The 26,141-nt window shown below is 45.0% G+C and overlaps 1 protein-coding gene across 1 annotated transcript in view; it reads right to left on the bottom strand.

Moving 5' to 3' along the window:
- Window positions 1-26,141, bottom strand: part of FAM171A1 (family with sequence similarity 171 member A1) — a 209,170-nt gene that overhangs the window by 56,097 nt on the left and 126,932 nt on the right. Inside the window, exons 4-5 of the mRNA XM_089666314.1 lie at window positions 17,478-17,636; window positions 10,805-10,981 (exon numbers count right to left, since the gene is read on the bottom strand). Of these exons, the coding sequence (XP_089522440.1) occupies window positions 10,805-10,981; window positions 17,478-17,636 (336 nt within the window). The remainder of the gene's footprint in view (window positions 1-10,804; window positions 10,982-17,477; window positions 17,637-26,141) is intronic.

Consider the following 26,141-nt stretch of genomic DNA (forward strand, 5'->3'; position numbering starts at 1 on the left):
AGACACTTGTGAGGCTCCATAGCAGCAGGAGGTGGCTAGCATCCAAACCTGGTATTAGCCAAAGGTCACTTCAACAAAGAACAGAAACACTCTGGAAAACCTGGCCTCTTTGCATATCTATTCCGGACATGGAGAGTTTCAGTTGAGACACTGTTGGGGAAACAAACTCCAAGGCTTTAGTAAAGGAGCACATTCTAAGGTGCCTCTACCTACAATATCAAAAATGTATACAGGTAGCTGCAGCTGAGAACTTTCCACATAGCATAGTTAAAGCAGAATTCAGAGAACATTTTATTTTTGCCCGTGCAGTGGGGCTGTGTACACACTGCACGAGTTTACTGCTCGTTTTGCACTACGGGAGAGGCCAGCGGCGATATACTTCCCTGAACTGGAAATCCTCCCCGCACAAGATCAGTCCCTTCGGCTCCTGTCCCCCTGTGATCCAGTAGTCTTGTAAATGGACTGTTCCTGACATCAGCACGCTCCATAGACCGGAACAGTCCACTGCTGGACCGTGGGGGAGGACAGTTTTCCAGAGGATCGGCAGGTCAGGTGAGTATGAGCTTTGTCCTCACCCCTAGAAAAATGAGCAGCTGATCTATGCAGTGGGGGCCCAGACCCACTGCATGGTAGAAAAAAAAATTTGACCAGATTTCTTCTTTAAGTACACCACTTTCCAGGCTTTGTTCTATCAGGTGCACTCTGCAGGGTGGCTACTGTGGGGATTGTGTTGAAATCTAGACTTTGCATAGTGCAGCAGTTTAATGCATTGTAGAACACCACTAATAGGAGGTACTATGGAAATAAAATCAAAAGTCAAAATGTAAAAGTGAGCGCTATTCAGTCCAGCAGCTGCACACTCAAGGTAACCAACAAAACCTTAGTACAAAGTAACATAAAAATAGTGCAGCGCTTTATAGAAATCATATTCTCAATGAAAAATAAATAAATAGTCCCCAGAATTCCAGACCAGTGAAGGTTCCTTATACTAAATAGAAGAAGTGCCCACTCACCGGAAGTGCACTTGATATAGTGCGGTATATAAAATGCTCCTTGGTGTCACTAGGTATACACATCTGGATCAGCGGGCAGAAGGGCTTCCCTCTCACGATGAATCAGGTCCGGGATCACAGGTATTAATGCTCCAAATCAGAGTTCCCCTTAAGAGATGTGTGGATGTTGCTCTTATGGTGGTAGGAGCCTCCCTCTCTGGATAAACTCGGAAACCGGCTTGCAATATGAACCACTTCTTGACATCCTCCCAGAACGTGTGTGCCTGGCACTCTGTGATCGATGTGTCCTTTGGACACAGCTGATCACATAACTATGGAAATATTTCTTCCATCTGGCTGCCTCTGTGTGTACTGTTCAATCACTTAAGCCGAACTATACTCCCCTCCCCTCCTCCAGCAATGCAACATTTCCTAGCTCCTTCGCCAGCGCCAACAAATTCAGCTGGTCTCCTTATAGGTTCAGAATATTTGACCACCTTTATTACCTGTGCTGGGATGATGTAACCCCTATGTATGAACGGGTGTTCATTCATCCTGGTATATGCCAATATATAGGTTATCCCAAATAGGAAGATCCCAAACGTCTACAATGAAATCAGCAAGCAGAGCACCAAATGATCATCTCAAAAGTCTATCATCTTTTATTGTAAGTGACAGAGTGACCACAGGAAGAACAGTGGTAGCCAAACTGTTTCAGGGGCCAAACAATACCTCTTCTTCAGTGCTTGGACATAATGTCAGAGTTTCTCAGATGTAGGGGTGGACTGACCATTTGGAAACTCGGGCACTGCCCGAGGGCCCGGGGTCAGTAGGGGGCCCCATGAGTACCTTTTTCATAAGCTTTTTTGAGTTTGGACAAGGACACAGGGGCCCCATGATCCCCTACTGCCCGGGGGCCCCATGAGTTGTCAGTCCGCCCCTGCATGTCATTTTTCAGGGGGGGGCAGCGCCGCCACCCCCCCCCCCCGAAAGCAGTGGCACACAGGAGCCATTATGTTTGCAGGCTTGCAGCAGTCTCTGCTACGTGGGATCCGATCCGCGAAGACGGTGGCCGCCGGATCTGCAGGGCACAAACAGGCCGGAACAGGTAGAGAGGAGAACGAGGTAGGAGCCTTCGCTCGAACAGTACTGCCAGGAAATGGGCAGAGTTTGGCTCTGCCCATTGTCTGTGCTTTGATCTGGGGGAGCAGAGGGTGCTGAGTGTGGATAGGAGAAAGAGCCCGGCCTGATGGAGGAGAGACGCTGACTGGTGATGTGGATGGGGGGGAGGCACACAATTTTTGTGTTGCCTAGGGCAGCACAAAACCTAAATACACCACTGCTCAGAAGTAACTGTGTCATATAAATTGGCTTGTATTGCAGATTCTTCATAGTTAGCACTTCCGCCTGGCAGTGCTAGGGTCGTTGGTTCGAATCCCAACCACGGCACCACCTGCCTGGAGTTTGCATGTTCTCCATGTGCCTGCGTGGGTTTCCTTTTGGAGTACCCGTTTTCCTCCCACACTCCAAAGACATGCTGGTAGGTTAATTGGATCCTGTCTAAATTGGCCCTAATATGTGTTTATATGAACATGAGTTAGGGACCCTAGACTGTACGCCCCTTGAGGGTTAGGGACTGATGTGAATGTACAATATATATGTAAAGCGCTGTGTAAATTGACGGCGCTATATAAGTACCTGAAATAAATAGAGAAGTTACTCTTCATTAATTTGTAACTAAAGATAATTTTTTTGTTTTAGTTTTAGATAGAGTGAGGATGCCTTTGCTGACCTTTTTGTTTTGCCATTGACTTCGATTCCCTCACTGGCAGGCAGCTGGCAACACTGGGCCCATATAGGTCTTAGGACAGGTCATCTGCACAAACTCTGCTGTCCTCAGGGCAGTGCATACATAAAGATCTGCACTAATGAGACCGATCACTTGCGTTGTACGCACACAGCGAACAGGCTGTTGTGAGCACACATTCACACAAAGAACAAAATCCCATCTGACGCTCTGTAAGTAGGCAATGATCACCAAGTAACATGACCTATATGCTGCAATAATATACATTTCTGTTTTATCCTCTTATTGGTAAGGGGCAGAGACACCAATAATTATAAGGACCTGTGTAGTTGGGCTTTGGCCCTGTGATCAGTGTCATACACTTCTGAGATCATTCAGAATACATTGACAGGTGTATCTGACCCTTGGTTGGCGCCCTCTGTCCTGAATTTTGCCTGCTTCAAGCAGGATTTGACATAAGTACATAAGAAATTAGCAAAAAGAAAAAAAAAAGAAGGATGGCTAAAGCAGGACCTCCATGGTTATCCAGGCACAAAAATACCTTGGCCATGGAAGGGTTAACTGGGCAAAATTAAATTTTAAAAAAAGAAATCACTTGAGAAATGTGGACAATTTCCAGGAAGGATCGTCCACTCTAAATAAAGCTTTAACTGCTATAAAATCTAAAGAGATGGAAAACAAAAGGAAATATTTTATAAACAAGACAAACCCGGCTCTCTCACCATCCGTACTTAACTAGAATGGAACAACAAAGTCAACCACAGAGAAGCATGCTTCCTCTAATGGAGACAAACAATCACCGCCTGATTATTCATCAGCTAAATTCAATGATTAATTTGAACCGAGGAGCCCTGAATGTTTCCTGATGAAACTAGAATTGTACAGCTAGCTGTGATACCAAGTAACTGCAATGATTACATTCAGCATTAGGTGGGAATAGTGGACTAGACATCTATTATATCCTAAAAGTAATATTAAAATAAAAAATTATTTATTTACCTGCTCGATATTGCACAGAGCAGTCCCTTGATGCTTCTTTGGTGGTCCACTGCAGGTGCTCTCTGTTCTCTTTTGAGTGCCTCCACAGCAAGCCGTGTGCTATGGGGCCATTCTTGTGAGCATGCTCCTGAGCCAGGCTGTGTGCATCCACAGACACACAAAGAGCGGCATGGCCATGCCCCCAGCTCCCAACTTACAAGATTTGAATAGCAACAGCAGAAGCCTATGGCTCCCACTGCTTTCAGTGTATCCAGGAAGAAAGAAGAGTGGGGCTGATGCAGGGGTGAACTGACCATTTGGAAACTCGGGCACTGCTCGAGGGCCCGGGGTCAGTAGGGGGCCCCATGAGATGCCCCCGGTACCTTTTTCATAGGCTTTTATGAGTTTGGGCAAGGACACGGGCCCCATGATCCCCTATTGCCTGGGGGCCCCATGAGTTTTCAGTCCGCCCCTGAGCTGAGGGACGGGACAGCAGCTGAATCATGAGAAGTGTCATGTAGGTGTTTAGAGAGGGGGAGTGGACAAATAGAGGGGTGTTTTTTTTTCTTACTGAAGGGAAAGCATTAAGGCTAAAAATACATACACTTTGGACCTACTTTAACCTTTTGCCCACCAGGTAATTAACTCCCACATGCCACACATCTGTGTGTGGTGGCTCAAGGCACGCTACCAGCACAGTGAACAAAGCTGTCACAAGATAGCTCCAGGTCTCGGTTTGTGATTATTTGACCACTATGTCTGCCAATGACAGTGATCGTGTGTCCACACCACCACCTGGCATTAAGACCCAGTAAAAGGTCCACCGGCAGGGCCAGAAAGAGGTTAAAGCAGGCATTCTTCCTTTAATAAACCACAAAAAAACAAAGAAATATCTATAGGAAACCAAAAAGGGAGAGATTTTCTAAAACTGGCACGTGCAATATCTGGTGCAGCTCTGCATAGAAAACAATCAGCTTTCAGGATTGATTGTCAAAGCTTAATTGAACAAGCTGAAGTTAGAAGCTGGTTGGCTCCCATACACAGCCGCACCAGATTCTAAATGCTACAGTTTTAGTAAATCTCCCCATAATACAGCTGTGGCCAAAAGTTTTGAGCATGATATATTGAAATGTATATGAAATATTATAAATATTAATTTTCACAAAGTCTGCTGCTTAAGTGTTTTTTTTTGTCAGATGGTACTATGTTATACTGAAGTATAATTACAAGCATTTCAAGTGTCAAAGGCTTTTATTGGCAATTACATGAAGTTTATGCAAAAAGTCAATATTTGCAATGTTGACCCTTCTTTTTCAAGACCTCTGCAATTTTCCCTGGCATGCTGTCAATCAACTTCTGGGCCACATCCTGACTGATGGCAGCCCATTCTTGCACAATCAATGCTTGGAGTTTGTCAGAATTTTTTGTTCACCAGCCTCTTGAGGATTGACCGCAAGTTCTCAATGGGATTAATGTCTGGGGAGTTTCCTGGTCATGGATCCAAAATGTCAATGTTTTGTTCCCCAAGCAACTTCGTTATCACTTTTGAATGGCATTGTTCATCACCAAACTGATCTTGGATGGTTGGGAGAGGCTGCTCTTCAGAGGATTTTTTTGTACTATTCTTTATTCATGGCTGCAAAATTGTGAGTGAGCCCACTGCCTTGGTTGAGAAGCCACCCCACACATGAATGGTCTCAGGATGCTTTACTGCTGGCATGACACAGAACTGATGGTAGTGCTCACCTTTTCTTCTCCCGACAAGGTTTATTCCAGATGCCCCAGACAATCGGAAAGGGGATTCATCAGAGAAAATGACTTTACCTCAGTCCTCAGCAGTCCAATCCCTGTACCTTTTGCAGAATATCAGTCTGTCCCTGATGGTTTTTCCTGGAGAGAAATGGCTTCTTTGCTGCCTTTATAGCACCAGGTCATCCTCCAAAAGTCTTTGACTCAATATGCGTGCAGATGTATTCACACCTGCCTGCTGCCATTGCTGAGCAAGCTCTGCACTGGTGGTGCCCCGATTCTACAGCTGAATCAACTTTAGGAGATGGTCCTGGCACTTTCTGAACTTTCTTGGGAACCCTGAAGCCTTCTTTACAACAACTGAACCTTGCTCCTTGAAGTCCTTGATGATCAGATAAATGGTTGATTTAGGTGCAATCTTAGTAGCAGCAAAATCCTCATCTGTGAATCCCTTTTTGTGCAAAGCAATGACGACTTCCACATGTTTCTTTGCAGGTAACCATGGTTAACAGAGGAAGAACAATAATTACAAGCACCACCCTCCTTAAAGCTTCCAGTCTGTTAGTCTAACTCAATCAGCATGACAGAGTGATCTCCAGCCTTGTCCTCGTCAACACTGACACCTGTGTTACACCCCGGTCACATCGGGTGCAACTTGGCATGCGATTTACTTGCCAGGCGACTTGAAAATCATATGCCAAGTCGCACCCTATTGTCCGCTATTAAAGCGGTCATATCGGTGCAGTTCCGACTTGGTCAGAGCCACACCGATTTCTAAAGTAGTGCATGCACTACTTTTGATGCGATTTGCATAGACATCTATGTCAGATGTCTTGCAAACCGCAATTGAAGATCGGCAGGTCTCCCGATTTTGACTGTAAGTCGCATGATTTCAAAATCAGCTTTGATGTGACCAGGGGCTAAAACGAGAGAATCACTGACATGATATCAGCTGGTCCTTTTGTGGCAAGGCTGAAATGCAGTGTAAATGTTTTTTTGGGATTAAGTTCATTTTCATAGTAAAGAAGGACTTTGCAATTAAATGCAATTTACCTGATCACTGTTCATAACATTCTGGAGTATATACAAATTGCCATCATAAAAACTGAGGCAGCAGACTGTGCGAAAATTAATATTTATGTAATTCTCAAAACGTTTGGCCACGGCTGTATTGCTTAACCTCCCTAGTGCTATTCCCGAGTGTAGCTCAGGGTAAAATTTCAGTACCAAAAGCGGTAACCCCGAGCTACACTCGGGGTTACCATGCGGCGCTGCATAGGGAGTCCCTGCAGAGCTTACCTTGTCCTTCGCTCCCGCGATGTGTCCCCTGCCATCTCCTCCGGCTGATGCCGGCATCCGGCTTCTGTGTTCCGGTCCCTGTGACATCGGGACGTACGGGCGCCGCCGAGAAATTAGAAAATTTTAAAAAAATGTCATTTTTTTCAAAACGAATTTTACATAGTAAAACATTGCTGTTTCAACCCATTTCACATACATTTTGTCCCGAGTGCTCTGTCCTGTGCCCTGTCTGCATTTTTACAGTTCTTTCTGCCTGGAAACTTAGAAAAGTCCATGGCGTCCAAAAAGCGTCCCTTTAGGTCAAAAGCGGGTTTAGATCAGCTAGAGAACAGCGATAGTAAATCAGAACCACTTGCAGAATTGAGTGATAATGATTCGTGGAGAAATTCCTCATCAGACACTGAAAACAATTTTATGACTTTGCTCAGCAATGTGTGAACTTGGCACTATATTTCAAATTTCAGTGTTTTTGGTTTGATTATATTATTGAATTAAATGTATTATTATATTATTTTTTATGATTATTTATTAAATTATAATTTATGATTTTGTGTTTCAAATTTTATCCTACCCGGGATGTTTAATAGACTCTTGTTCGGACAAATTTCCGTGAGTTATTCCTAAATATTCTATATGGTGTGAATCCTTGTGAGCTATTATGAATCCAATAGGTGTTTTAAATACTAATTATATACTAATCTTTAATGTGTGGTGCGCTGGCACTTGCACAAACTCACTTAGTGGTGTCAAATCAATATAAATGGTATTTAAAGTGCCGCGCTCCTATTATTGTGCATATGTATCTCTAAATCCACTCTACGCTTGTTAAACTCAATCAATGAATATATAAATCATATATAAATCATAATAATAATAATCATGAGTGATAAACCATAAATTAATCAATTCAATGAAATTATTACCAGTGAGTTACCAATACACACATCATAACCTAGATGTGTGTAATGAAAAATGTTGAACCTTAATATAATGTGAATATTAAGTGAATATTGAAAATACATATAATTAGTGCCATTCTAATTATATAAACAATCCAGTAATAATTGTGCAACTATACACTCCCATGTGCACGTGCATAAGTGTGATGAATAAATAAATAATTTAAATAAAAGTCTTTATAAAGAAGTGCCAAAGTGAGGGTGATTCCTTGTTTTCTCTCGCCAGGTGTCTTATGATCTTCCTATGCGCTCACCTTTATGTTTGCCTGAAAGAATTCAGGCAAATACGCTTTTTGATCCTTCCAGGATCGATGAATAAAGGCTCTGTATTATAGATGTGCCAAGGTGTGGATATAGGTACTCCTGTACTCTCCTCTTTCTCCTTTGTTCCACTGCTCATATATCAATTGTGAGACCAGCTTTATCTCCTTATTCCCCTCCAGGGGTCATCTCCTTCTCATTTTCCTCCTCTCACCCATATGCAATTTGGGGGTCAGATATAGAGAAAATAAAACAAACAATGGTGCCTTATCCTTTAAAATGATGGAAATTTATTTCTGCCTGTAGCGGTATTGCACAGCTAGATACATTTCCTTGGTGGTACAGGGCGGCAAATATATCATATAACAATCCTGGGTGAGCGATCCTCAGTCTCTGCTCTCCCTCCCTGCCTGCCTCTGTCTGCAGTCGGAATTACCGAGCCTCACCGCTACCACGTCGTGACGTCAGAGCCCCTCCCCTACGCGTTGCGTCACAGGGTCACGTGACTTCATCAGGGGGATAGTGATCACTATCCCCCTGATGAAGTCACGTGACCCTGTGACGCAACGCGTAGGGGAGGGGCTCTGACGTCACGACGTGGTAGCGGTGAGGCTCGGTAATTCCGACTGCAGACAGAGGCAGGCAGGGAGGGAGAGCAGAGACTGAGGATCGCTCACCCAGGATTGTTATATGATATATTTGCCGCCCTGTACCACCAAGGAAATGTATCTAGCTGTGCAATACCGCTACAGGCAGAAATAAATTTCCATCATTTTAAAGGATAAGGCACCATTGTTTGTTTTATTTTCTCTATATCTGACCCCCAAATTGCATATGGGTGAGAGGAGGAAAATGAGAAGGAGATGACCCCTGGAGGGGAATAAGGAGATAAAGCTGGTCTCACAATTGATATATGAGCAGTGGAACAAAGGAGAAAGAGGAGAGTACAGGAGTACCTATATCCACACCTTGGCACATCTATAATACAGAGCCTTTATTCATCGATCCTGGAAGGATCAAAAAGCGTATTTGCCTGAATTCTTTCAGGCAAACATAAAGGTGAGCGCATAGGAAGATCATAAGACACCTGGCGAGAGAAAACAAGGAATCACCCTCACTTTGGCACTTCTTTATAAAGACTTTTATTTAAATTATTTATTTATTCATCACACTTATGCACGTGCACATGGGAGTGTATAGTTGCACAATTATTACTGGATTGTTTATATAATTAGAATGGCACTAATTATATGTATTTTCAATATTCACTTAATATTCACATTATATTAAGGTTCAACATTTTTCATTACACACATCTAGGTTATGATGTGTGTATTGGTAACTCACTGGTAATAATTTCATTGAATTGATTAATTTATGGTTTATCACTCATGATTATTATTATGATTTATATATTCATTGATTGAGTTTAACAAGCGTAGAGTGGATTTAGAGATACATATGCACAATAATAGGAGCGCGGCACTTTAAATACCATTTATATTTATTCCTAAATATTACAGCCTACAATAAAAAAACGACATATTTCCATGCAAAATAATGGTACCGCTTTCAGCACAAAAAATCGGAAAGAATCATACCGCCAGGGAGGTTAACTTGTCTGTTTCTTGTTGCTTTTCCCACACCCACTGGCCTTTATACCCGTAGCTTTGAAACCCTACGCCACCATCAAAAAAGTCATTGCACACCAGATTCTTCTCCCCTGTTCTTTGTGTTGGCCCACTGATGATGTCTCATGCTTTACGAGACCTGGAGCAGTTTGGTATTGATTATATCGCCATGCCAAAAGCCTGTTTCCCCAAGATCTCATAAAATTTTGGAAATCCCAAAAGATTTCACACATGAGAGCTCCTTGGAAGGCACTAGTGACACAGCTTTCCCAGGGAGCAATGGGGAGGCCCCGGCTACATCACCAGTGCCTCAGAAAAGCAGAAAGTCAGAGACAAAGTGTACAATCACACAAATAACATGACATGACAAAATTGTGATTATATATCAACACGAAGAGTTGCACGTGCCTGTGCTTTTTACGTTTGGGGGTGGGGAACAGGTAGCCTAAAAGAGAAACTACCCAAGGCAAAGTGACGGTTTCTGCATATAGTTCCCCCAGGCATGTACACGTGGACTAAAAATAGGCAGAAACGGTCAGTTCGGCAGGAACTGTCCAACGTTTGGCCTGTATGTACAGCTGTCTGTCAAAAGCCAGTCTCCCGCTGGCTCCTGTTTGAACAAGCATGGTTAAAAACCAGCACCCAACCAGCATCTGATAATCACTCTCAGCCAATGGCTGCAAGCACTGATCAGTGAATCCTGGTGGGGGGCGGTCCCCCTGTCAGAGCACAACAGCTCACAGGGGAGATCGCCACACTAACATCGAATGTGTTAGTACAGCAATCTAAGTTTTTTCATTCAGCTCACTGTGTTGAACGAAAAAAATCTTTCCGTTTGTACCTCAGCATTACTCAATAACTGCCAAGCACTCGCTAACAGAGCCAGACTTTTGAGTATGTGGGAAGCATGTGACCTCCCCTATCTGACAGTGCTGGGCACTGAGTGTCAATGGATGTAAAATTATTGCTTTATTCAGATGAAAAATAAACCATCAACAACCAGTCATTCACATGCATTTGGAAGCTGCTCCAAAATGATAGTTGTGATTTGATTAGCTGCCATCCCCCCTACCCCCACACACACAAAATATTACCAGCCGGCATCCAGTCTACACAACAAATTCTTACCGTGATTTTGGTCAAACCGCCAGGCAGGCACGTGCGCATTGTGCTTCAGGGTGCTGTCAGCTGGCAGGGGCACAGTTACATAGATCGGGCCTTGTACCAACACATCCGTCTTATTGCTGCTGAGTAAATGGATGCTGATGGCTGTGACTGGGATGAGATCAAACTTGCTGCTGTTCCCTGTAAAACAAAAAGATCCAGAATTCAAATGAAAATGAAAGAACTCTACAGCAGAGCCCTTCGCTGAAACTAGATCAGGCACATGGCAACTGCTATTTTTGTGACCCTCGTGGTCTAAAATGGACATGAACTCTGGAAGTTTTGCCCAAAGAAAAGGAAAGCAGAAGGAAAAGGACTAGTCTCTGGTATTGCCTGTGCTCTCTCTGCAACTGATCTTTCCCCCACTGCTGACTTATCATGGCTTGTTCTGCACTGTAGTTTTGTGTGAATGTGGCCATCTTGGTGGAGGCAGGGCTTTACTTTCTCATGTCACAACCTCCAGCAAGAAAAAAATACAGCTGTGAATCACCAAATATCACTCCAAACCTCCTGAGACTAGCAGTCAGAGGCAGCAGTGCCTTAGATCACACACTGCAGATATACAGATATGAGGATGTAAGCACAGGAGTGCCTAGGCACCCTCACATACCAGGAAGTGCACCGATACTTTTCAGGAGGAATTCCAGGCTAAATGCATATGTGTCTTATTACCATGCTTTTGCCGTGCTTGTGGTGAGTTTTTTAAAGGACATGTGACTCAAAAACGTTACCTAAAAAAGCATTGCAGGTGTGCTTTTGAGGCGTTTTCCAATGATTTCATTGGGGAGGTGCATTTTTTTGCTTTTTGTTTATAAACAAACATGTCACTTCAGGACAGGCTGGAAGGCTCTACTGGCTAGGGTTTCTGGAGCCCTCCGACCCTTCCAGAAACTCAGAGAACTTTCAGGAAGAGGGGAGCTTGGAGGGAAGGAGGCCAAGATCGGCATGTTTGAGGGCACTTGGCCAATCATTAGGCAGGAGGCTAGGCATGATGACCAAGGACAGCCCTTAAATATGGTAGAGCCTGTGCAGATGGGGAGTGGGGTGGAAGATGGATTGAGAGAAGGCTGTAGTGTTGGGCCTGGGAGGGGGCCCCAGGGAGGGGAGCCTACCTACAGGCTGGTTGCTGGACAGGAGGATCTTCACTGTTGCTGCACCTCTTAGGGAGGACATCCTGAGGAGCAGGGAAGGAGCCAGCCCAGCAAAAGGCCTGAAAGCAGCAAGAACCCACCACACTGACAGGACAGTACAGTGTGAGTACGCCTACACTCCCTGGGATAAAGGGAGAGGTCAGTCAGGTGCAAGACCCAACTAGTTCTCATCCGGGACTTCTTCCTTAATAGATCTTGGAATCTTGGAATCCCTTGCCCATGGATACCCTCAGGGCAATAGGGTGAAGATTCATCTGGGGTTTGAGGAGGTACACCAAGGGGACTTTAGAGCTCCTTAAAGAGACAGTGCTATTATTTTTCAACATTTTTTCTTGTACAGTGTATAGGTTAAGAAGTTTGTCCTCAAGTTTACAGTTCCTTGGGCATCCCATATACAGTTCAACTTTAAGTATCTAAATTGGACAAGGTCCCAGTTATATTTCAGTTCAAAATCTGCTACAAATCCTTATGTAGTTTCCCAGTTATCTAGGATAAAATGTGTAAGTTGTAACTGTTACTAAATGTTAGGTATGCAAGTACTATTGCAGTCAATTCGGTCCATTGTTCCAATTGAGTTTAACATGCCAGCACTACATGAAGGTCAAAGGGAATCTCTTGACATCAAGACTCAGAAACAAAACTCTTGTACAGCCCAGTATTCAATACTCAGATAGGTCCCTAAGGCATTCCTAAATCAATGCAGGATGTGAATGGATGTTCTAAACTTTTGACTATTGGCGTTGGACTTTAGATGCAGAGATTTGTGCAGAACAAGGACAGGTAGAAGGGAGATTGGTGGCATCATAAACACAAGAAGCATATCAGGAAGTCTGGGCTACATTATCTGTTCGACACTAAGAAAGTGTTAAAGTATAACTAAAGGCAATTTTTTTTTTTTAGTTTTGGATGGATGGGAGATGGATTAGAACACTTGTCAGTTTTCATTGCTGTGTCTTTTTTATCGTTAGTGAAAGTAGAAGAAAATCACAATTTTGGGTTGTCCCCAGAAAAGAAATAGAGGGGGAAACTTCCAATGGGGACACTAGTTCTGGTGACCTGGGGGTCCCCAAAGAATTCCCTTAATTTGCATGGATTTCCTCTCACTTCCTGTTTGGCTATGGGACAAGAAGTGAACGGAAATCTCCGCAATAGGACACAGATGGCCAAAAATAATCTGACAGGGGTTATAACTCTCCCTTACTCTATCCAAAATGAGAAAAAAAAAAGTGTTGTCTATAATACTACTTTAAACTTCAAAAAACAACACACAGTTGGCGAGGCTAGGCTCTTCCTTCTCATGACATTATATAACAAGTAACAATTTAACACATCTAACTCTCCAGAGCTGAGGGGCCAGTATAGACAACACAGTTACAATGTAATTTTGTATTGTATGCAAACTACCGCAACTGATTGTTGGCCCTTCTATTTATCAGATAGGGAAGGTTAGTTCTTGACTTTCTTTCCTAAAGTCATGACTTACATAATAAATTAGATCTGATTTTGGGGCTCTGTAATGTAAAAACATCTAGAAGTAGGACCTGAGGTTGCACTTTTTTATGGATGCCAATCAAACTTTATAAAACTGAGTGCAGAAGTACCTTAACTTCAGTTTTTCATTGGAGAAGTCACAGTTATGACTATTCTGCAGAAAGAGAAAGCTGCTCATGTATCATGGCTGCCTCTATTACATAATTTTTTATATCTTGCTATAGTACGCATGAAAGTGTCCAGCTCTCTATTGATCCTGGGGGAATGAGGACAATGGTCAGCTCTCTACTGATCCTGGGGGAATGATGACTATGGTCAGCACTCTACTGATCTTGCAGAAATGACGACTATGGTCAGCTCTCTACTGTTCTTGGGGAAATGACGACTATGGTTAGCTCTCTACTGTTGGGGAAATGACGACTATAGTCAACTCTCTATTGATCTTGGGGAAATGATGAGTATGGTCAGCTCTCTGCTGAACTTGGGAAATGATGACTGATCAGCTCTCTACTGAGCTTGGGAAATGACGACTGATCAGCTCTCTACTGAGCTTGGGGAAATGACAACTATGGTTAGCTCTCTACTGTTCTTGGGGAAATGACGACTATAGTCAGCTCTCTATTGATCTTGGGGACATGATGACTATGGTCAGCTCTCTACTATTCTTGGGGAAATGACCACTATGGTCAGCTCTCTACTGTTCTTGGGGAAATGACGACTATGGTCAGCTCTCTACTGATCTTGCAAAAATGATGGACTATGGTCAGCTCTCTACTGTTCTTGGAGAAATAACAACTATGGTCAGCTCTCTATTGATCTTGGGGACATGATGACTATGGTCAGCTCTCTAGCCATCTTGGGGAAATGTTGACTATGGTCAGCTCTCTACTGATCTCTGAGAACTGACGACTGTCATCTGTGAAAAGCCAGCTTAAAAAATTTCAGCACATTTCCAGGTATTGATCACCAAGAGGTGTTAACTGTAGCCCACTATACGGATGAACCATCCATCGTTCAACTGCTACAACTAGATGCAGCTTTTAGCAGTGCTGACACTCCATAAAACAAGATTTCTGGTTTTTTTTTTTTCAATTTACAAATTACAATTAGGTAAAGAGACATTTTGATCAGCATTCATAAGAATAAACTGTAGATTAACCAGGGAAAAAGTGAGGGCGTAAGGGCCTTGGCACACCTGTAGTGTGTTAGCGTGAACCAAGTATGACATCCGACTTCCACATCTTGCCAAAATCCCATTCAACAGCTGAATGGGGAGTGCCAGCTTCCTAACTGAGTTCTACAACTACTAAGCATACTCTGGTTATTATGAGTCTGGCTTACACATACTGGCAGCTAAGTACGACTTTCTGCTGTCCAAGTAACAATTTCCACATTTTAGTCTTTCCTCTTAAAATTGCTAGCGTAGCAAAATACCACATTTCTTGACGTCTAGATTAAAAGACTTCATACTTAGAAATTAGTTCAACTAAGGCTGTTTACAGAGTTGTTGGTGCCTAAGGCTAGAGCGTCCACTGCCACCTACAAGTAGCTCTCTTCACATTGTTGTCTGAGCTGCTCCTGTACAGACTGGAAAAACACTAACATGCGGGACGGGTTTATTTAAAGGATAAGTACATTTTAAAGCCAGAATCATATCACACATAGAGCCCTCAAAGCTAAAATATAAATTTAAAGGGAACCTGATCAAGTCCAAAAAGGGCCTACCATCAGTGCTGAAGAGTAGTAAACTTGTGGTGCCTTCAAGTACTTGTATTAGATCAGACTGATCACCACCTCGTCTGACACAGTGCCACCCACTGCCATTCAACTGACAAATGAAAGGTGAATGATAAAAGCAAGACTTAGCACCAGGTGGGTGGAGTGTAAAGGTGGTAGAGTGTAGTTGAGGCTTTATGTACAGCCTAAAACATAGATCCATGGGCAACAAAGGGACTGATTGGAGGACTTTTTTTTTTTTCAGGTCAAGTTCAATTCAGATGTTTGCCTCTTGATGTCTCAAGGGCAGCGACTGCTACCAAGCTGTCCATTTAGCATAAATAAGTGTGCCGAAACTGAAAACTGCAACCAGATATTACAGGGTCAATGTAAGTCCCCCCCCCCTTCCCCTTGCTGTTTAATGTGGCCATCCATCAAATTCTGTAGCAACTGGGAGGGGCAGACCTCAGATAGGGGTGGCCTAATAGCAAACAAATAGGCTCTGGTTGTAAACCTAGTCATTAAAATGGTTGTAAACTCTCATGTATAATCCTCCTACATACGTTGTACCTATTTATCTGTAGCCTTTTCTATGTCCCTTCAAAGTCCAGAATTTATAAAGCTTGTCCGACAGTTCAGAGAGCTGAAATAACACACTGTAGATCTCAGTGAGGAGAGGGCTGAGAGCTGATTGGAGGGAAAAGACACACCCCTTCCACACAGCTCACAGGAACAGAGCTGAGGCTGCCAACCTGCTTGAGGTCCCTCCCCTGTCACCATCTCTCTCTTGGTTTTAAGAAAACCTGTCAGAAGTGACTCATGCAGATAGCAGAGGAACCAGGCAGCAGACAGAAATTACACTTCATACTCTGGATTGAGACAAGTACACACTATAGAGGAATATGCTTTGTTCATATTTCATGTATGAGGTTTACAACCACTTTAAACACCCTGGTAAATAAAGCTCAACTCCAGGTATGATCTTACATACTTACATTTGTCCAATGTTAAACCAGTGTAAGTATGCATATCTCATACCCAAGGGGTCACTGGGGAAGCTGAAATCAATCCAGTAGTCAGCGCTATGACAGCGATTGCAGCAATACTCAAAATTTTATGTTGACCAGCAGTGCACCACTGCACACTGACCAAAGGAAGTTGCTCACTTGACACTGCCACCATTCACAGAACACCTTGTGTTTTTCTTGAGTGAACATAAAGTGACCTCTGATTGGGTGAGGTAGAAATGCCAATCTTCTTTATCTCGTCAAATCAGAAAACACCTTCTATTCATTGACAAAAAAAAAAAAAACACACAGATTATTGTAAATGGTGACAGGGCAACTTCCTGTAGTCAGCATGCAGTAGCTCAGCATAGGACCTGGAAAAGCGCAGTGATCACTGTACTAGCACTGACCACTACAACGATTCTCAGCTTCCCAAGCGTCCCTTGGGTATGAGATATGCATACTTATATTGATCCAAGCTGAACCAATGTAAGTACGCAATCAAGATCACACCTAGAGTTCAACTTTAAGTCTTCATGGTTGCTTTGGAAAAAAAAAAAACTATTCACCATCCAGATCGAATGAAAGCTCTTGATGTCAAAGATAGCCACAGGTACTCTTTAAAACAGAAGTACAGCCAAAGCTCATTTGGCTGTACTTCTCCTGTGGATCACAGGAGTGCAGTGCATTTGTTCGACAGCTGAACCAGCACCTGGCTCCGGTGAGAGCCTGAGCCAGCCACTCCCGCCCCATCTACAGCCCAGCGCTCCAGTGAGTGATGGGTGGGTAGAGAAGAGAGCTGGAGGCTGACAGTCCTGGCTCTCTGCTCAGAGCAGCAGGAAGAATTGAATGATCAGCGGTGTCTGATCACTCAGTTCTCACCGTTAGAGCTGGAGGGGGATAGATGCTGCATCCACCTAAGTATAATTAGAAAAAAAAATCCCATACTTCTCTTTTAAAGCCTACACTAGTCTGAAGCACCTCTTTGCTGTTTGACAGTTACCAAGGCAGAACTGGCAGATGGTATGTTAGGAGTGACAGCTTTGCTGTCAATCAGGATCTAAGAACATCATTTTAGAGAGACAATTTGGATGGTAACTGGCCAGCATATGTAGTAAAAACAGATGCAAAAGATTAGTTTAGTACAAATTTGGAAATGTTTGTCCAATGATCCAATACTGCAAATGCAAAGTTATTATCCATCGCATAGGCACGCCATATTCAGTCTTACATGATATGTGGTATATCTGAAGTAATGTGTTCTCAGCCTACCTGATGAGTTCCCATCTGATCCCTGTAAATAGGGGAAACTGTCGACCTCTGACGATGTGGTGGCTGCGGTCAGGAACGCAGCAAGGTCCTTATAGGTGGCATTGCCAGGCAGGTCCAAAGCACGTCTTGCAAAGTGAACCTGAGGCTGCAGACGTGACCCTGTGAGGGACAAGAACCACAATAATTGTGTAAACAGTGAATATTTAATAATAAATTGAATAGTTTCCATTATTACTTTTAAAGTGACCCTGTCACTTGCATCAAAAATTAAAATGTCAGTTCTCTGTTATACTTGCCTCTCTGTGTACTCTAACATCACTTCAGCCCAGACCTGCAGCCTTCTGGCAGACTCTTCAACATTCAATACCTCGGGGAGTGTATGATGCCTGTGCTCCCCTGTGTATATGGTGGTACCATCAAATAAATTATTTGATCCCCTGTAGATATTGTAAGTTTGCCCACTTACAAAGAACTGAAGGGTCTATAATTTTTATCATAGGTGTATTTTAAATGATAGAGACAGAAAATCAACCAAAAAATCCAGAAAAAGCACATGATACAAATATTATATATTAACTTGCAGTTCAGTGAGTAAAATAAGTATTTGATCTCCTACCAACCAACAATAATTTTGGCTCCCACAGACTGGCTCATGGGGTACACAGATTAGTCCTGTCAATTTAATAAGGTACTCCTAACTACAACTCCTTATTTGTAGAAAAGACAACTTTCCACAGAATCTCTTTCTTCCATTCAAACCTCATCACCATGGGCAAGACAAAATAGCTGTCAAAGGACGTCCGGGACATGATTGTAGACCTGCAAAAGGCTGGAATGGGCTACAAGACCATCAGCAAGAAGCTTGGTGAGAAGGAGACAACTGTTGGGAGTGATTATTAGCAAATGGAAGAAATACAAAATAACCATCAATTGCCCTCAATCTGGAGCTCCATGCAGGATTTCTCAGAAAAAACCTCCTGCGCTAAAATGGGGTCCTACCACTCAAGCTGCTGACACTGACCTCTTACCAATGTGAGTAAAGTGTATAAATATGTATAAACAGTGCAGCGCTAAAATAAATGTGAATAAATAAATAAAGCAAAAATACAAAAAAAAAAACAGCAAATCAAATGTCCATGAAAGTGCTCAAAATACAATATTCATGCAAGTGCTGCTAGGTGTCCACTCCGTGCAAATCCTTTAGTGGCCGAAGTACCCCCTCACCTCCTTAAATCGACCCTACAGGGTCAGCTCGCTCTGAGACTTAAAACCCCTCTGATTGGCCACCAATCACCAGACACCTTGCGCCACCGAGCCGCCAGCATCACCAGACACCTTGCCTGCCAACGCCCCCCAACATCGCACCCTACGTCCCCTCCACTCGCCGATCCACCAGACCCACTGAAGCCCCCTTGGACGCCAGCATACTGCACCCACAGATTGCAGCCAGCCAGCTGCTGGACTCTACTCCCACTCTCCCCCTACAGAAGGACTCTAGTGGACTCCTCCACGGTGATATAGACTCTCCACATCACCTCGCCCTGACCCGTATCCCTTCACCTCCCCTGTCCCGAACAGCACTGCACTCACCCCAGCATGCCACCTGCACTTCTCCTCCTCGTTTTCCTCTCCTCCATCCCAAAAATCGCCTCCCTCTACCCGCCCACCCCCCCAAAACAGCTCTACATTGCCCCTTCACTTCTGCCCTCTCCCCACTACGGCACTCACCACCTCCTCCTGGTACTCCACTCCCCGGTCGACCCACGTGCCACCACTACCAGACCCACACGCTCCTGCACCTCCCATTCCCATGCCACCCTCCTCACCCTTCTCCTTCTCCTATCCGCTGGGGACATCTCCCCGAACCCTGACCCCTCACCACCTCTCCCCCCCTCCAGGGACCCCCCTGCTCCCGCCAGCCGCCGCAACCCCCTCAACCTCATACCTGTGCACCTCCTCCCCACATCCATCCCCCCTCTCTCGGTTGCACTTCTGAACGCCCGCTCGGTTTGCAACAAACTAACTGCCATCCATGACCTCTTTATCTCCCGCTCCCTCAACCTCCTAGCCATCACCGAAACCTGGGTACAGGCCACCGACTCTACCTCCCCTGCGGCACTCTCTCATGGAGGTCTCATCTGGTCCCATTCACCAAGACTGGGCGGTCACAAAGGTGGTGGTGTCGGCCTGCTCCTATCACCGCTGAGCACCTTCCAGGTCCTCCCTAACCCCCCCTCCCTAACCTTCTCCTCCTTCGAGGCTCACTGCATCCGGCTCTTCTCACCCAGCCCCTTAAGGATCGCAGTGATCTACAGGCCCCCCGGATCCATAGCCCGCTTCCTGGATGACTTCGCCGCCTGGCTTCCCTTCTTCCTCTCCTCTGAGCTACCGACCATCATCCTCGGGGACTTCAACATCCCCATCAACGACAACACCCCAGCTACTTCCCAACTCCTCCACCTAACCACCTCCTTCGCGCTCACACAACACACTCAATCCTCCACCCACATCAATGGGAACACCCTGGACCTCGTCTTCTCCCACCTCTGTACCCTTAACCACTTCACTAACACCCCCTTCCCTCTCTCCGACCACCACCTCCTCACGTTCTCCATCTCCCCTTCCCCTAACTCCCCCCCCCCCCAGTGCGCCAAACCATCACCAGCCGCAACCTCCGCAACCTGCACCCGGCCCCCCTCCACTCGGCTGCCGACCGCTTGCACGACAGCATCCTTCCACTGTCATGTCCTGACCTAGCCACCACCGCGTACAACGACTCACTATCAGCCACCCTAGACTCTCTGGCACCCCTAACCACAAGCAACATCAAACCCAGACCGCTCCAACCATGGCAGAACGACCACACTAAATGCCTCAAACGTCGCAGTCGTGCGCTGGAGAGACTATGGCGCAAAACCAGGTCCCCTCATGCATTCTCCCTCTACAAATCTGCCTTCCTCACCTACACCTCCTCCCTCCACGCCGCCAAGCAGGCCTACTTCGTTGACCTGATCAACACCCTCTCAAACTGCCCTCGCCGACTCTTCTCCACCTTCAACTCCCTGCTCTCTCCCCCCCTCCTCCACTCAGTACCTCACTTACCGCCCACGAGATTGCCACTCATCTCCATAGCAAGATTGACGCAATCCGCAAGGACATAGTCAACTTGCAGTCTACCTCCCCATCTAGCCTCTCCCCTTCCATCACCCTCTCATCTCTCCCCTCCTCTGACCTTGCCACGGCACTGCCCCCCACCACACCCAAGGCCCTGCCTACCGTAACCCCCCCATCACTGCACTCCTTCAGCCCTACTACCACTGAGGAAGTCACCAGAGTCTTCTCAGAAGCCCGCCTCACTACCTGCCCCCTGGACCCTATCCCCTCTCAACTCCTCCGGTCACCCCCCTCTTCCCTCATCCGCTCCCTTACCCACATCTTCAATCTCTCCCTCGCTACTGGCATCTTCCCCTCCCCCCTAAAACATGCGCACATCACCCCCATACTCAAAAAGCCCTCCCTGGACCCCACTGACCTCAACAACCTCAGACCAATTTCCCTGCTGCCACTCATGTCCAAGCTCCTTGAGCGCTTGGTCTACGATCGCCTAAGCGCCCACCTAACTGACAACAACCTCCTTGACCCACTACAGTCCGGCTTCCGTCCCCTACACTCCACCGAAACTGCCCTCCTCAAAATCACCAACGATCTACTAACCGCCAAAGCCAAAGGCGACTACTCTGTCCTCCTCCTCCTAGACCTCTCTGCGGCTTTTGACACAGTCGACCACCCCCTCCTCCTTAATAAACTACTCTCCCTTGGCATCAGAGACACCGCTCTCTCTTGGTTCTCGTCCTATCTATCCCAACACTCCTTCAGCGTTTCCTACAACGGCGCCACCTCCTCTTCCCTCCCCCTCTCTGTTGGGGTCCCCCAGGGCTCTGTCCTTGGACCCCTTCTCTTCTCCATCTACACCTCCTCCCTTGGCAAACTCATACACTCCCACGGCTTCAACTACCACCTCTATGCTGATGATACTCAAATCTACCTATCCACCCCTCACCTCACCCCCACATTCTCCGCCCGCATCACTCACCTCCTAAACGACATCTCTGACTGGATGTCGCTCCATTTCCTCAAACTCAACCTCTCCAAAACCGAGCTTCTCGTCTTTCCCCCTTCCCGTGCCCCCCCCCCCATCCTTTCCATCCCTACCAACAACACCACCATCAATCCCGCCCAGCAAGCCAAGGTCCTTGGCGTCATTCTGGACTCAAACCTTTCCTTCCAACCTCATGTCAAATCTCTCACAAACACATGCAGACTCCACCTCCGCAATATCGCCAAAATACGCTCCTTCCTTACCCCAGACACCACTAAACTACTCGTTCACTCCCTGATTATCTCACGCCTTGACTACTGCAACTCCCTCCTCATCGGCCTACCCCAGTGCAAACTCTCCCCGCTTCAGACCATCCTGAACTCAGCTGCCAGACTCATCCACCTCACCAGCCGCTCCACCTCTGCCACCCCCCTCTGCCTCTCCCTCCACTGGCTCCCCATTGCCCAACGCATTAAATTCAAACTGCTCACTCTGACCTATAAAGCCATTCACAACACTGCCCCTAACTACCTCACCGACCTGATTCCCAAGTACCACCCTACCCGTACCCTTCGCTCTTCACAGGACCTCCTTCTATCTTGCTCCCTGGTCTCCTCCTCCCACGCACGACTGCAAGACTTCTCCAGGTCCTCCCCCATCCTCTGGAACTCACTACCCCAATCCATCAGACTGTCACCTTCCCTCCTCACCTTCAGGCGCTCCCTGAAAACCCACCTCTTCAGGGAAGCCTACCCCACCCTCACCTAACAGCCGCTGCCCTTCCCTCCTCCTACCACTCCATCCCCCACAGCCGTTTCCTCCTGTACCTCTACCCCCTCCCTCCTAGATTGTAAGCTCGAAAGAGTAGGGCCCTCTAACCCCTTGTGTGCTGTTTGATGTTACTGTACTGTTTCATGTATTGTCCCCCCTCTATTGTACAGCGCTGAGCAAACCCTTTGGCGCTATATAAACTCGATAAATAAATAAATAAATAATAAATTGGCAACAGGATCCTGTCCAAATCCACTCCCACATCCTCCGATCCTTATATGTACCACTCTGTCAGCAGCATCCCCTCCGGATCATATGCAAACAAAGAACCTCCATAGTGTATAACCGCATTTTATTTGGGTGAAAACAGTAAAGAAAAAAATGCCCACTCACATGCTCTTTCTCCTTTAACACAGCTCTTTACCTCATGCTATAGATGTATTGCATGGGTATTGATACAGGGATTTCAAATGTGGCCCCCACTCCGGAAGTGGGGGCCACATTTGAAAGGTTTTTACCCTGAGGAAGTCACGTGTCTAGCGTGATGCAATGCGTCGGTACGCGAGGAGGCATTTCCTGGTGCGCGGTGACGTCACTTCCGGCGTGGGGGCCATATTTGAAATCCCTGTATCAATACCCATGCAATACATCTATAGCATGAGGTAAAGAGCTGTGTTAAAGAGCATGTGAGTGGGCATTTCTTCTTTACTGTTTTCACCCAAATAAAATGCGGTTTTACACTATGGAGGTTCTTTGTTTGCATATGATCCGGAGGGGATGCTGCTGACAGAGTGGTACATATAAGGATCGGAGGACATGGGAGTGGATTTGGACAGGATCCTGTTGTCGATCAGAGGGGTTTTAAGTCTCAGAGCGAGCTGACCCTGTAGGGTTGATTTAAGGAGGTGAGGGGGCACTTCGGCCACTAAAAGATTTGCACGGAGTGGACACCTAGCAGCACTTGCGTTTTGAGCACTTTCATGGACATTTGATTTGCTGTATTTGTCATTGTTCAATTTTATATGTATCACGGTAGAGTGATTATTTGATTTTTTTTGATTTTTTGGTAGGACACTGATCACCTTTACACATTTAATATTCCCATAGGGAATGCACGTGTTGCACTTTAAAGTAGTTTAACCCCATTGTGCACTGGGGTTTTTTTATGTATTTTTGCAATATTTATTTATTTACTTATTCACATTTATTTTAGCACTGCACTGTTTATACATATCCATGCAGGATTTCGCCTCATGGGGTAAGGATGATCATGAGGAAAGTGAGGGATCAGCCCAGAACTACATGAGAGGAGCTTGTGAATGATCTCAAGGCAGTTGGGACCACAGTCACCAAACAAACCATTGGTAACACAATACACCGCCATGGACTGAAATCCTGCAGGGCACGCATGGTCCCCCTCCTCAAGAAAGCACATGTACAGGCCCATCTAAAGTGTGGCAATGAACACTGAAATTATCCAGAGAAGGATTGGGAGAAAGTGCTGTGCTCAAATGAAACCAAAACTGAGCTCTTTGGCATTAACTCGACTCGCTGTGTATGAAGGAAGAAAAATGCTGACTATGACCCTAAGAACACCATCCCTACAGTCAAGAACGGAGGTGGAAACATTATGCTTTGGGGCTGTTTCTCTGCTAAAGTTACAGGCAGACTTTGCCACATTGAGGGGCCAATGGGCGGGGCCATGTATTGTAAATCTTGAATGAGAACTTTCTTCCTTCAGCCAGAACACTGAAGATGGGTCTTTCAGCAGGACAATGACCCAAAACATACTGCAAAGGCAACAAAGGAGTGGCTCAAGAAGAAGCATATTAAGGTTATGGAGTGGCCTCAAATCAGATCTCAATCCTATAAAATATTTATAGAGGGAGCTGAAACCTTGAGTTGGCAAGCGACAGCCAAGAAACCGTAAGGATTTAGAGAAGATCTGTAAAGAAATCCCTCCTGAATTGTGTGCAAAACTGGTTAACAGCTACAAGAAACGTTTTACCTTGCCAACAAGGGTTTCTCCACCAAGTACTAAGTCATGTTTTGCTTGGGGATCATGCACACTGGGTGGTTTAATAACACTGGCAATGTTAGCTGTGTAAAGTCACGTTAAAATTGTGAGTTTTTCCGTTTTTTTAGCATGTTTGTATTAGAGTTTAGTGTTTTCACATTGTTGTTTTTATTTTTTTTTATCAAAAAAAAATTTTTTTTGTGTCAAAAAGATGTTCAAAAACCCTGTTTTACCCCATTTTTCAGCGTTAGAGCATTTTTACAAGCTAAAAACTCCTCTAGAACCCCACTAGTTCTGGGTTTTTTTTTCCAGCCAAAAAATGTTGATTACAGTCTATGTGTGTATGGACACACAGGATAACATGCCGGGGGGTTTACTGGTTGTTGAAAAAAAACGTCAAAAGCCAAAAACAGCCGCTGTAAAAACATCCCGTGTGCATGAGGACTTTACTCACTGAAATGCAACTCAATTTATAACATTTGTATCGTGTTTTATCTGGATTTTTGGTCGATATTCTGTCTCTATCATTTAAAATACACCTATGATAAAAATTATAGACCCATCACTACTTTGTAAGTGGTCAAACTTACAAAATCTGAAGGGGATCAAACAATTATTTTCCCCACTGTACTACTCAGTCCTGTAGTGATTTCTTGAATTGTGGTTCCGGAGCATGGAACCACAATGCAAGAAAAGGGACACAGGCACGCCACCATTCCCCGAGGTGCAGAATGCTGAGAAGTCTGATGGAGGCTGAAGAGCTGGAATGGAAAAAGGAAGGCATGAGATACAAGCCACTGGAGAGGCAAGTATAAAATCCCTTCTATTGCAGAGAACTTACCTTTCAATTTAGTTTAAGCAGCTCACATGGTGACTATAGGGCCTGTGTTGATGGCTTTGGGCTTGAACTGATGAGCTTCTTTTGGCATGATTTAAGATGCTTTCAAGATCATTCAGGATTCATTGATTGGCCCAAAATAGTAAAAAAAAATATTTTTTTTTATTTAGCTGTGTTTTTCTTGTTACTATCATAACCTACCACCAAACAACAGCCCAAAATAAATTCTCCAGCTTTTGCCAATCGCAGCGATACCATATATGTGTATGTTAGTTGTTGTTTGTACCCGTAGTACAGCCTAGAAACAATAGTGCGCATTTTGTTTTTTGTTTTTTCCCCTAAAACACACTGCCAGCAATTTTTTTTCTAAATCCTGACCTTTGACCCTGACCTTGACCAAAACACTTACCCTGGCACTGAACTAGATCAAACCTTGATCTAGGTATTTTGTTCCTTATTTTTTATTTTATTTTTTAATATTTATCTTTTTTTTTTACAAAATTTTTTTTTTCTCCCTGTATGCCAGGAGTTAGAGATATACAATGTCTCTCTCTCTTCCATTCATAGAGAGAAGAAAAAACAAGGGGGCCAGGCTGTACAATGATTGATCACTGTGATAGCCAATCAGAAGTTATCACAGCGATCATGTGACCCAGAATCGGGAGTTCCGGGTCCCAATTGTTAGAACGGTACCCAGTGCCACCGCAGTCTTTGTGCTGTTGGCCTGCTCCCAGCAGAAAGACAGGTACGCAAATATGCGGCCCCACGGAAAAAACCCCAGTTCTGTGAGGTCACATATTTGCGTTACGTCAGCATCAAGGGGTTAAAGTCTACACTAATGCCGGCCATACATGGGTCGAATTCTGAACGAATTCTCTTTAGAAAAATTGGAAATGTCTTGCATTCTGTAATCCGATGGTGCCACCATTGATTTCGAAA

The sequence above is a fragment of the Staurois parvus genome, unplaced genomic scaffold, assembly GCF_062004578.1.
Source record: "Staurois parvus isolate SC_StPar_1 unplaced genomic scaffold, SC_StPar_1.0 ptg000051l, whole genome shotgun sequence".
Taxonomy (NCBI): domain Eukaryota; kingdom Metazoa; phylum Chordata; class Amphibia; order Anura; family Ranidae; genus Staurois; species Staurois parvus.